This window comes from Syngnathus typhle, unplaced genomic scaffold, assembly GCF_033458585.1.
Source record: "Syngnathus typhle isolate RoL2023-S1 ecotype Sweden unplaced genomic scaffold, RoL_Styp_1.0 HiC_scaffold_103, whole genome shotgun sequence".
Lineage (NCBI taxonomy): Eukaryota > Metazoa > Chordata > Actinopteri > Syngnathiformes > Syngnathidae > Syngnathus > Syngnathus typhle.
The window spans coordinates 49979-63588 of NW_026872009.1; the positions used below are offsets into that span (position 1 = coordinate 49979).

A 13610-nucleotide genomic window follows, 5' to 3' on the forward strand; every position below is an offset into this window, starting at 1 on the left:
CACAATTCAGAAAAAGTGCTCAGCTCGCCGAGAAAATGCGATTTAAGCAATAAAATTAAAAATGCTTATAAAACATAAACCAAACGTTGGAGGTGGTCATTTCTTAATGCGCAGTAATAAACTCGGCACTCTAAAGCACCCGAGAGCGTTTTTTTCGATGCCAACCTAACCAGAGTGACGGGAGCGGCACAATTCAGAAAAAGCGCTCAGCTCGCCGAGAAAATGCGATTTAAGCAATAAAATTAAAAATGCTTATAAAACATAAACCAAACGTTGGAGGTGGTCATTTCTTCGTGCGCAGTGAATAACTCGGCACTCTAAAGCACCCGAGAGCGTTTTTTTCGATGCCAACCTAACCAGAGTCACGGGAGCGGCACAATTCAGAAAAAGTGCTCAGCTCGCCGAGAAAATGCGATTTAAGCAATAAAATTAAAAATGCTTATAAAACATAAACCAAACGTTGGAGGTGGTCATTTCTTAATGAGCAGTAATAAACTCGGCACTCTAAAGCACCCGAGAGCGTTTTTTTCGATGCCAACCTAACCAGAGTGACGGGAGCGGCACAATTCAGAAAAAGTGCTCAGCTCGCCGAGAAAATGCGATTTAAGCAATAAAATTAAAAATGCTTATTAAACATAAACCAAACGTTGGAGGTGGTCATTTCTTCATGCGCAGTGAATAACTCGGCACTCTAAAGCACCCGATAGCGTTTTTTTCGATGCCAACCTAACCAGAGTGACGGGAGCGGCACAATTCAGAAAAAGTGCTCAGCTCGCCGAGAAAATGCGATTTAAGCAATAAAATTAAAAATGCTTATAAAACATAAACCAAACGTTGGAGGTGGTCATTTCTTCATGCGCAGTGAATAACTCGGCACTCTAAAGCACCCGAGAGCGTTTTTTTCGATGCCATCCTAACCAGAGTGACGGGAGCGGCACAATTCAGAAAAAGTGCTCAGCTCGCCGAGAAAATGCGATTTAAGCAATAAAATTAAAAATGCTTATAAAACATAAACCAAACGTTGGAGGTGGTCATTTCTTAATGCGCAGTAATAAACTCGGCACTCTAAAGCACCCGTGAGCGTTTTTTTCGATGCCAACCTAACCAGAGTGACGGGAGCGGCACAATTCAGAAAAAGTGCTCAGCTCGCCGAGAAAATGCGATTTAAGCAATAAAATTAAAAATGCTTATAAAACATAAACCAAACGTTGGAGGTGGTCATTTCTTCATGCGCAGTGATAAAGTCGGCACTCTAAAGCACCCGAGAGCGTTTTTTTCGATGCCAACCTAACCAGAGTGACGGGAGCGGCACAATTCAGAAAAAGTGCTCAGCTCGCCGAGAAAATGCGATTTAAGCAATAAAATTAAAAATGCTTATTAAACATAAACCAAACGTTGGAGGTGGTCATTTCTTCATGCGCAGTGATAAACTCGGCACTCTAAAGCACCCGAGAGCGTTTTTTTCGATGCCAACCTAACCAGAGTGACGGGAGCGGCACAATTCAGAAAAAGCGCTCAGCTCGCCGAGAAAATGCGATTTAAGCAATACATTTAAAAATGCTTATAAAACATAAACCAAACGTTGGAGGTGGTCATTTCTTCATGCGCAGTGATAAACTCGGCACTCTAAAGCACCCGAGAGCGTTTTTTTCGATGCCAACCTAACCAGAGTGACGGGAGCGGCACAATTCAGAAAAAGTGCTCAGCTCGCCGAGAAAATGCGATTTAAGCAATAAAATTAAAAATGCTTATAAAACATAAACCAAACGTTGGAGGTGGTCATTTCTTCATGCGCAGTGATAAACTCGGCACTATAAAGCTGTTAGGTTTTTACAGACAGAGTGAATAAATGTTAAGAGAAACGCACCAACGGACAGACCACAAGTGAGGCAGAATATTGAGTCGTAGCTTGCGCAAGGAGTGCAGTACAGACAGCTTACAATGCCCAACCTACACTAAAGTCTGTCTGCATCCTTGCTCTCTTTATTTGGGGAATTTTCCTCATCACATGTGTAGCAGAAACCAAATAAGGGTAGGGGGAAGCGCAAACGGTTTCTGCTTTTGGTAAGCGCAGGAAACTTCTGGTGTGTGTAGATTACTGCAAACGTTATGCTAATGTGGCGACATAGGAAAGAGCAAACAGAGTTCATCAAGTTCAATGGGTTCAAGCAGTCTTATCAGCAAGGACCAGGGGCGCTCCCAGCGCTCCATTTCTTGAGGGTGTGAGGTGCCGAGTCAGCCACTTGAGGAAGGCTGACACAATGTCGTTGCTGCTGTCTCTCGCTGACCGAGACAAGACCTCACACCTTGGCTGATGTGGTATTCTGTGGTGGACATAAGAACAGCAAAGCAGAACAACGAACGCACGTACGCAGATCTAATCTAACGGTAGATCTAACGAGACATCATTTACTGTAATATAGTAATATAGAAACTAAAAGAGAACGCATGATAACATATATATACAATTTTCCAACAATTCCCCCCTGTTTATCATAAGTTCTCAGAGACCCTCAAATCACCCAAAGGCTACTTCAAAAGATTTTCAGCCGCAGGATCATACGTCATAAGAACAAATTTACACCCGGGAGGCGACCGAAGCCAATCAGACAACGTCGGACTCAGGAAAAAGGTCGGACAGGTCCACAGCGGGGGCCTCATCAATGGAGTCAATGCGAAGATGACAACTCGGGGGCCGTGGGAGCTCAAAGTCGTCCTCAGGGAGCAACGGAAAAGCGTCAGCCGGCGGAGAGATAGCGGTCGTAATCAATTTATTAATTAGGGACCGGAGACACGGAATGCAACAACATCCACACAAGGTCAAAACAGCAGAAAAAACGGCAAGGGAGACAAGGACCGAGGAAACCAGGGTGCGGTACTTGCCGAACACATTCAGCCAGCTGTTCCAAACCTCCGTGTTCACACCACTGTGGTCCTTCATCTTCCCATTCAAGGTCCTCAAACCCTCAAGGGCCAGGGACAGGCTTCCGCCGGCTGCAGTGTTATTTGGGATAAAAGTGCAGCATTGCTCACCGAACATGGCGCAGACACCGCCCTCCTTAGCGAGTAGCATGTCAAGGGCCATCCGGTTCTGGAAAGCCATGAGGGAAGTCGCGGCCAGCTGGGAGTGGACCGCTCTGAAGCCCGCCTCGGTCCAATTTCCAAGCCTCTGCACGTTGTAGTGGATGTAATTGATCCTGTCAACATTTTTGTTAAGGGTGCACCACCAACAAATGGAGGATTCGAAACCAGCTGCTATCTGGTTCACCAGCTTATACTCATCCGGCACTCCTCTGGGAACTCCAATGGCATCTATATAGGTCGGATCCGCCGCGCCTTGCCACTCGGCACTCCGCTTAGCCCTCGACCAGGGTCGGGGCACAAAAGAATCAATAAAAACGTCTAGCTCATGAGTAGATGCGGGCATTAATAAAACGGGAAGCAAAAGGGTCACCAAAGCGCAAGTACCAGAGCTATTAAAAGGGAGACTATCATAAAGTGTGTCAGTGTTGCACCAAAACCAAATATCACTACGAGCGATGGGTGAGAAAAAGGCAGCGCCATAGAACAGGGAAGTGCACAAAGGAGCTGACAAAACGCCTAGGCTTGCGCCGGTACCGGGCAACTTGATGCACGTGAAATTACCTTTAGCAACATCAGTGGAAAAAAGGGGTTTGGACTTTGCCAAGGAGGAAACGGGATAGACCTTGTCCCAACTGGAGCAAGGATGAGCAGACGGAATGGAAGGGGTAGACATCACAAAAATCGCACACTCAGGAGCCACACTCGCGGGAATGATTCTCAAGAGGGGCCGTGGGCCCATACACACAACGCAACTGGTGTTAGTCACATTAGCAGCTTGCTCGGCCATGAGGAGCCAATTGTTAGTCTGGCCACTCATACCTGTGGAGGCCACAAAGTGACTGTCTACATCGGTGAGGGCCACGCTCGTAATCACTGCCCCAGATGTTTTGGAAAAGTCGCTCAACACGGGACTGTCAGCGCCCCGCATAGTTTTGTTAACGCAAAGGACAATAGGAAACTGAGGATCCTTCCCAGAGGACCAAGCCCACAACTGAAAACCCCAACAGGAAGTATTGAGCAGGGTAGCGTGAGGGGGCCGAACCGTGTCATCAGGGAGTGTAACGGTCAAAAGAAGGCTTGAGCCTTGGTTCTTCAAAGTGATACGTTTAGCAAAAAACACAGCTTCTTCACTGGAGCCAGGAGGCCAGTAACCTGGTACCTGCGAGGTGATGAAGGCGCTCCAGTCCGAAATGTCTGGATTGACAGTCAAATACCACCAATACCCAGGCCATTTGTCACCCGTAGTGAGCCAGCCTTGTCGGGTACCTTTCAAACTCTTCAAGGGCACGGTGATAGTGGAAGCCGTGTTTGGGGCCACGGTGAACGCCAATGAATGTAGGTACGCGTTGGCTATGCGCCATGGCACGCAGGAAATACCGTCGTGAACGAGAGCAGGCGTGCAGTGTTTAAAGGTGGGCCTAATGGACGAGACCTCACGCCTATGTCTACGCGAAGCAACATCATCCCATGGACAATATCGGGAACCAACGGAACTATCGCGACTGTGCCTAGGATCGTTATCCGTCGAACAAAGTTTGTAAAACTCATAATCAGAAATAGTAAAAACATCAGGTGAATCAGAAACAGCGGAAACTACAGGTAAATCAGGAACAGTGGAAACTCCAGGTGAACTGTCTGGAGTCGTGTGTTTTATAAAAACAGGGCCGATGCGCATATAGCACACTGTCCCAACTACAGTGAAACCAAAAATGACAAAAATCCAAATGAATGCTTCCCAAGGTTTGCAACCATCCCGCACCTTCGCAAGACATTGTTCCAACGGCATTTTAACACCTAGTTTTAGATCTCCTCAGAGTCAACTCCCTGAGCTTCGGGTTGGTGGCTTGGAATGCTTCTGCTGGCTTTCGTGTCAACCCTGGATCTTGGCACCAGAATCAGGCACTATTACCAGACTTGCACACCTTCCGTACTTAGGTTGGGTCTGCGGAGATCACCTTTTTACAGTGTGACAAATGAATCCACGTGTTACGTTCGGCTATTTTTAAAGCGTTAGGTGTTGTGAGAAGCACTAAAAAGGGACCTTCCCACTTGGGCGAGTGCCAATTCTTCTTCTTGATGCTCCTGATCAAGACCCAGTCTCCCGGAACCACTTTGGGGTCCTCCTGCGGAGAGATGGGTTGGTCAGTAATGTTACTGGTCTGATTTTTAGCATGTTCCAACATTTTTCTCATGTAGTCGGCCAAAGTGGCCTCTTCCGGCACGTCCCAAACATTTTTAAACTGAGGAAGCCTGTACGGCCTTCCAAAGATGGTTTCATAGGGAGTCAACCCAGTCGTACTTGTAACATTCATGTACATTTTCACTAAATCTAGACACTGAGTCCATGGTCGTTTAGTTTCCTCCATGCATTTTTTTAGTCTATTTTTTATAGTACCATTAAAACGCTCAATCAAGCCAGCTGACTGTGGATGGTAGGAACAATGGTTCTTTATATTTATGTGGAACAATCTCCCAATGTTTTGCACCACTTGATTGACAAAATGTTGACCATTGTCACTATAAATTTTTTCTGGAATGCCATATCTTGGAATAATGTCTTTGCACAATGCTTTTGCTACTGTTAGTGCGTCCGCATGTCTAGTGGGAAAAACTTCTACCCATTTAGAAAACGCATCGATGATGACCAAACAATATTCTTTTCCCTCGCTCTTATTTAATTGGATGTAATCCATATGTATTGTGTGAAATGGATACAATGGAGTCGGAAATTTTCCTCTCCGAGGTCGCAAGTTACCTTGTGGATTGTGTTTAGCACAAATCAAACATGCTCTGCAAAATTGTTGCGAAAAACCAGCAAACCCGTATGCTGTGTAAATGGACTCAATCTGTTTCACCATCCCCCCTGTCGAGACATGGGTGACCCCATGACTCGAAATAGCAGCCCACTTATACAAGTTCCGAGGCAAGACAGGCTTGCCCAGAGGTCACACAAAAAGGCCATTGTCATTTTTAATGGCGCCCCGTTTCTCCCAAGAGAGGCGCTCCTGGGAGGGGCTTTGAGATTGCATGTCAAGCAGCACGTCAGGAGAAACGTGAGACACGGAATCGCTATCAGTACAAGAAGAGAGGACATGGAGCACGCCTTCAGCGGCAGCCTTGGCAGACCTGTCAGCGAAGGCGTTACCCAAAGAAACAGGATCAGTCCTAGTAGTATGAGCAGCACATTTGCAGACCGCCACCTTGGAGGGCAGTTGGACAGCGTCCAAAAGTTGGGGAAGCAATGTCGAATGGGTGACGGGCTTGCCTGTAGATGTTACCATGCCACGGTTGCTCCATTGTTGAGCAAAGACGTGCACTGTGGCAAAAGCATACTGACTGTCAGTCCAAATGGTGACAGGCCTGTTCGCGAAAAGAATGCAAGCTTCCGTGAGAGCAATGAGTTCAGCGGCCTGTGCCGACATATGGGAAGGCAGTTTCACAGCTTTCAAAACCTCGTCAGCTGTAACGACAGCGTAACCAGAGAGGGTCACGCCAAGAGCATTTTTCTTCGAAGATCCATCAACAAAAACCACGTGACCGTCAGACAAGGGTGTGTCCTCCAGATCGGGCCGAGCCTTGGCTACTTGTTGGGCCGCATCGACACAATCATGGAAATCACCGTCATCCGGAAGAGGAATGAGAGTAGCAGGATTGAGTGTTGTGCACCTCTCAACGGTCAGATGCGGTTGGGAAAGCAAAGTAGCCATGCACGACAAGTGACGTGCAGGCGACAAAAAGGTCATGTTTGTTTGTAGCAAAAGAGCTGACACTGCATGCGGAACTTTCAGCGTTAAAGGATGAAACAACACAACGCTGGCGCTGCTTTCCACAGCCATGGAGGCCGCCACCACGGCCCTCACACATGGTGGGAGAGCGCAAGCAACACTATCCAATTTAGAAGAATAAAAGGCAATAGGGCGAAGTTTCAAGCCATGCGATTGCATCAAAACAGAGGTCATATAATGACCTTTGCAATCAACAGTCTGGACAAACGGTTTGTCATAATTGGGCAAGGCTAGAGTGGAGCTAGAGACCAATGCCTGCTTGATCAACACAAATGCATCCTCCGCCTCAGGAGTCCATTTTAGTGGAGTGGACATCGAGATGTCCTCAACATACATTAATTTGGACAGAGGAGCGACAATTTGGGCATAATCAGGCACCCAGCTCCTGCAATAACCAGCAAGACCCAGAAAAGACATCATTTGTTTCTTAGTGAGTGGTTTAGGGGCCTGCAAAATGGAAACTTTCCTGCTCTCAATTATAGTTCGACCTTGGGAACTAAGATTGTGTCCTAAATATTTAATTTCCTCGGACCACAGTTGGAGCTTGTTTTTGCTGACCTTGTGGCCTTCCTTCGCCAAGTGATGTAACACTGCAAGTGTGTCCGTCTGACAAGAATCAAAATCAGGAGAAGCAATCAAAATGTCATCAACATAGAGCAAAATCTGACTTCCCTTTGGCGGGACAAATTTTGCCATGCTGGCCGCCATCACCTGCGAATAGATAGTTGGGCTTTCGCAGTACCCTTGGGGCAGTCTGGTAAAGGTGTACCTCGAGCCAGCATAAGTAAATGCAAACCAAAACTGGCTTTCTTCAGCAACAGGAACAGAGAAGAAAGCGTTGCTAATATCAATTACTGAGAATATCTTTGCATCAGGCGTCAATGAATTCAACAAGGTGTGTGGGTCAGGGACACAAGGTGCCCTCTGAATGACGGCGCTGTTCACTGCTTGCAAATCTTGCACCATTCTCCACCCGACAGAAGGAGGCGCTTTCTTCACAGGAAAAATCGGAGTATTACAAGGAGAATCAGGACAGAGAATAATGACACCAGCTTTTAGCAAATCCGAAATAACAGGTGCGATGCCTTGCAGGGCATCGGGTTTCAATGGATACTGTCGCACACAAGGACGGTACTCAGTCTTAGGTCTAATGACAACAGGAAGTGCACTTTTCACCAACCCAACGTCAGAGGGCCCTGTTGACCAGAGATCAGTCGGGACCTCAGCGAGGACCTGCTCATCTCCTGGTGACAACACAAAATGTCAAGCTGAGGGTGCTTTCTTAGAACAAGTTTTAGCATGCACACCACAAGAAAGGAAAAAGATGTGGTTCAAGACACTTCTGAAAAGCTTGGTAGAAGGACTGTAAAGAACACCAGAACTATCTCGAGTCCAGTCAAGGGCAGCCAATCCGTCTTTGGCCATGAATCCCACGCTTTGCCATGTGGATGAAAAAGGTCGGAACAAAGAGATATGGAGCGGGGTGGCCGTCTTGTGTAAATTTTCGATTCTAGAGGGAGCTGGCTGCATGACTACACAAGCGCGGCTTTCACCATCATGTAAGAGGAAAGCTGCTCTCAAGATGATAGGCGTAGCAGCCTTAAGCATGGCTTCGTAGTTTTGGTCAGGACCGGGCGTGTCCTTGTGCCACAAGGTCACGTGCAAGTCGTTTGGTTCCATTGCCTGCTCAGGGCATCGCAAAAGGCTTCTGGCCCGTGCCAAAAGAGGAGACCCAAATTGTCTCACCTCGGGGTCAATTAAATCCAATGAATAAAAATAGTAGCAATGAAATTGACCAAATATTTGTAATTGGTGACGCCTTTTGACAACGATTTTGTCATCAAGAGATACTAGAGAAAGACCAAGAGCAGTGAGAGCATCTCTTCCAAGCAAGTTAATAGGGCAATTTGGCATCAGCAAGACAGGAATGCAACAACTTCCTCCTTCAGGGTCCCGTATCCAGACTGGATGAGACTGAGGAACTGGAGTTGTCATTCCATTTGCTGCCCTCACCCAAAAGGATCTCCCGCCTTCTCGCACATCCGCAGGAATGTCGCGACAAGTAGTGATGCACGCTCCTGAATCACACAAAAAGGTAATGGGAGTACCATTCACAAACAAAGTTATCACAGGTTTCTCTACATTGTTCATCAACAAGTCCTGAATGTTCAAATCTGCATCAATAGGGGGAGCTGTTGTCAAAACAGCTCCTTCAGTTCCATGCTGACTGTCGGTTAGTCACAAGGGAGGGACAGCCCCGCTTTTATGGGGGTCCGGACAATATTTTGCTATGTGGCCCTCCTTGCCGCACGCCCAGCAGACAGGAGGCTGAGTGCTAGGTTGTTTCGGTTGACCTGTCGGGCCATAACCGAGAGCACCATGCCGGTAGCCTCCCCTGCCCTTGCCGCGGAAGTTTCCACGACCATGCTTCTTCTGGTAAGGTTCAAAAGTTTTGTTTTGATAAAATGCATCATGTGAGTCTTTATCAGCAAAAAAAAAAAATGGTAGCCACTTTCCCTTTTTCTTTTCCTTTTTTCAAATTAACAACTTTCTCAGCATGCATGGCATGATCAATAAATTGTGGCAGTGTGGAAGTAGGGAAAGTGATCATATGTTTCACAACCCAGTTTTGAATTGCTGGTCGCGAATTTGTATGTAGAGCATTTTTGAACTGCTGGTTGTAAACCTCAGTTCCAGGTACCAAGCCGCTATTGGCTTTGAACACTTTCTCCAATCTGTGTCTATAATCTTCAAACAATTCATCCTCTTTTTGTTTGGTTCGACCAATTTCTGCATAATTTGCTCTACGTTGAAATTTAGTTTTTATCCTGCCCAAAAGTTGCTCAATTTGATTTCTCAATGGCAGCCCATTATATTCCAATGGGCGGCCATTTTCATCAAAAGGATCCCAATTGCCCTTGACACTGGCCCAGTCTTTGGTCAAAGTTGCCATAAAAACTTGTTGCACCTCATCTCCTCTTAAATTATAAGAAGCAATGAGTTGCATCATGTCAGTACAATATTGCTCAACATCTTCAGACGGCAATGCTATTCCCTCAGTGGCTGATTTTACATCAGCATGAGTCCACGTTCTGTAGACTAAAATAGTGGGCCCTCCGTCATCATGGGGGTTTGCCACTTGAATCATTGGGTAGGCCTCGGTTACTCCTGCGCCCATGTAGTTCGGGCTGCCGTCTGCTACGGGGGCCGATGGAGAGGGAGCTTCCGCTTTTACGCGGCTCCGCGTAACCATGGCGTGAGCAAAATCACTATATTTTGGAGGGTCATCTACGACCGGCAATTGTGGGTACAATCGCTCGCGCTCCACAGTACTTCTCCTAACAATCTGTTCATCTTTCTCATCTGAATCCACCCCCTCCTCGGGCACGGCTCTCAAGCGAGGCCGCGCCACTGAAGTTTCATCATCTTCTCGTCTGTGCAATAAAAGGCTCTCTTTGGAGACGGACTTTTCTTCGCTCCTTTTGTTCTTTAATTTTTCTTTTATTTGTCCACATTTTCTTTTTTCTGCTTCCAATTCCCATTTCACTATTAAATGATACCCATCTTTATTCTTTTTATTTGCACCATGTTTGGCAATAATCGATTGTTTGAGATTGTTTAATGAGGTTGCACTCAATTGACCATCGAAGTTATAATTCGTTATCCATTTATCGAGATATTTCACATTTTTAGGGTCGACCCATTCCATTAATTTCCAATCTTTGCATTTTAATTTATCTCGAGGTAAAGAGTTTCGTTTGCTGTTTAAATTTCCCATGGTTTTATTTTCTAAATTTCGGAGTTGGCGGTTCGAATGGCACCTACAGTGTCCTAAAGCCAACTTTATTCACAGGACAGTGGTTAAATATTCGATGTGGAGTAAGTCTCCTTTCACCTTCCCAGCAGGGAAGCGGAGAGTTCTCTAGCCTCTGCACCTCACACAAAGCCACTGTTTACAATCCTGTGTTTTTATATAGAGGAGAGCTCAAATGAGATCACTCTCAGTCAAACCGCACACAAACACACCACACGCGTTTTTCACCACTTTTAGGAATAACAGAGGAGTCCGCACCTCCTTGCGGAATTTAACTAACAATTAATCGCTAGGTTTAACTAACAATTAGTTAGGGGGCTCCGCACCGCCCCGCGGAATTTAACTGTTCCTATTTACTTGACAGGGTCTAGAATTCCCAAGGTTTTAGTGACTTCTCGTCACTTTTCTCTTTAAGTGACCTCTTGTCACCGCTCATTCATTCCTTTTAGTAGAATCAATATTCCTACTCACAGTCCGCTGGTCCTTTTCCTCGGGTGATTTCGGCAGTCCCCCCAGCGTCCAGCCGAACCGCTCGAGGCAGTCCCGTCAAAGGGCTTTTGTTTACCTTGGCCAAGGATTTTTCCTGCGTCGAGGAGTCCCGCCGGAGCCGCAAGGACGTATAGAAATCCCGGACGAGCCCCCAATTTCTGTTAGGTTTTTACAGACAGAGTGAATAAATGTTAAGAGAAACGCACCAACGGACAGACCACAAGTGAGGCAGAATATTGAGTCGTAGCTTGCGCAAGGAGTGCAGTACAGACAGCTTACAATGCCCAACCTACACTAAAGTCTGTCTGCATCCTTGCTCTCTTTATTTGGGGAATTTTCCTCATCACATGTGTAGCAGAAACCAAATAAGGGTAGGGGGAAGCGCAAACGGTTTCTGCTTTTGGTAAGCGCAGGAAACTTCTGGTGTGTGTAGATTACTGCAAACGTTATGCTAATGTGGCGACATAGGAAAGAGCAAACAGAGTTCATCAAGTTCAATGGGTTCAAGCAGTCTTATCAGCAAGGACCAGGGGCGCTCCCAGCGCTCCATTTCTTGAGGGTGTGAGGTGCCGAGTCAGCCACTTGAGGAAGGCTGACACAATGTCGTTGCTGCTGTCTCTCGCTGACCGAGACAAGACCTCACACCTTGGCTGATGTGGTATTCTGTGGTGGACATAAGAACAGCAAAGCAGAACAACGAACGCACGTACGCAGATCTAATCTAACGGTAGATCTAACGAGACATCATTTACTGTAATATAGTAATATAGAAACTAAAAGAGAACGCATGATAACATATATATACAATTTTCCAACAAAAGCACCCGAGAGCGTTTTTTTCGATGCCAACCTAACCAGAGTGACGGGAGCGGCACAATTCAGAAAAAGCGCTCAGCTCGCCGAGAAAATGCGATTTAAGCAATAAAATTAAAAATGCTTATAAAACATAAACCAAACGTTGGAGGTGGTCATTTCTTAATGCGCAGTAATAAACTCGGCACTCTAAAGCACCCGAGAGCGTTTTTTTCGATGCCAACCTAACCAGAGTGACGGGAGCGGCACAATTCAGAAAAAGCGCTCAGCTCGCCGAGAAAATGCGATTTAAGCAATAAAATTAAAAATGCTTATAAAACATAAACCAAACGTTGGAGGTGGTCATTTCTTCATGCGCAGTGAATAACTCGGCACTCTAAAGCACCCGAGAGCGTTTTTTTCGATGCCAAGTGACGGGAGCGGCACAATTCAGAAAAAGTGCTCAGCTCGCCGAGAAAATGCGATTTAAGCAATAAAATTAAAAATGCTTATAAAACATAAACCAAACGTTGGAGGTGGTCATTTCTTCATGCGCAGTGATAAACTCGGCACTCTAAAGCACCCGAGAGCGTTTTTTTCGATGCCAACCTAACCAGAGTGACGGGAGCGGCACAATTCAGAAAAAGTGCTCAGCTCGCCGAGAAAATGCGATTTAAGCAATAAAACTAAAAATGCTTATAAAACATAAACCAAACGTTGGAGGTGGTCATTTCTTCATGCGCAGTGAATAACTCGGCACTCTAAAGCACCCGAGAGCGTTTTTTTCGATGCCAACCTAACCAGAGTGACGGGAGCGGCACAATTCAGAAAAAGCGCTCAGCTCGCCGAGAAAATGCGATTTAAGCAATAAATTTAAAAACGCTTATAAAACATAAACCAAACGTTGGAGGTGGTCATTTCTTCATGCGCAGTGATAAACTCGGCACTCTAAAGCACCCGAGAGCGTTTTTTTCGATGCCAACCTAACCAGAGTGACGGGAGCGGCACAATTCAGAAAAAGTGCTCAGCTCGCCGAGAAAATGCGATTTAAGCAATAAAATTAAAAATGCTTATAAAACATAAACCAAACGTTGGAGGTGGTCATTTTTTCATGCGCAGTGATAAACTCGGCACTCTAAAGCACCCGAGAGCGTTTTTTTCGATGCCAACATATAACCAGAGTGACGGGAGCGGCACAATTCAGAAAAAGCGCTCAGCTCGCCGAGAAAATGCGATTTAAGCAATAAAATTAAAAATGCTTATAAAACATAAACCAAACGTTGGAGGTGGTCATTTCTTCATGCGCAGTGATAAACTCGGCACTCTAAAGCACCCGAGAGCGTTTTTTTCGATGCCAACCTAACCAGAGTGACGGGAGCGGCACAATTCAGAAAAAGTGCTCAGCTCGCCGAGAAAATGCGATTCAAGCAATAAAATTAAAAATGCTTATTAAACATAAACCAAACGTTGGAGGTGGTCATTTCTTCATGCGCAGTGAATAACTCGGCACTCTAAAGCACCCGAGAGCGTTTTTTTCGATGCCAACCTAACCAGAGTGACGGGAGCGGCACAATTCAGAAAAAGTGCTCAGCTCGCCGAGAAAATGCGATTTAAGCAATAAAATTAAAAATGCTTATAAAACATAA

At 45.9% G+C, this 13610-nt stretch overlaps 1 protein-coding gene across 3 annotated transcripts; it reads right to left on the bottom strand.

Moving 5' to 3' along the window:
* Positions 1-1897: 1897 nt before the first annotated feature.
* Positions 1898-11994, bottom strand: LOC133148535 (uncharacterized). 3 transcript variants are annotated; one of them, XM_061271576.1, is made up of 2 exons: positions 11155-11994; positions 1898-5207 (listed from the first exon to the last, which is right to left on the bottom strand). In XM_061271576.1, the coding sequence occupies exon 2, from the start codon at positions 4868-4870 to the stop codon at positions 2606-2608; it is 2265 nt and encodes a 754-aa protein (XP_061127560.1). In that variant the 5' UTR covers positions 4871-5207; positions 11155-11994; the 3' UTR covers positions 1898-2605. The 3 variants fall into 3 exon arrangements, with proteins under 3 accessions (XP_061127560.1, XP_061127561.1, XP_061127562.1); XM_061271577.1 differs by lacking the exon at positions 11155-11994 and adding an exon at positions 7581-8115 and having other exon boundaries at positions 1898-4243; XM_061271578.1 differs by lacking the exon at positions 11155-11994 and having other exon boundaries at positions 1898-2716; positions 3034-6207.
* Between the last annotated feature and the right edge of the window lie 1616 nt (positions 11995-13610).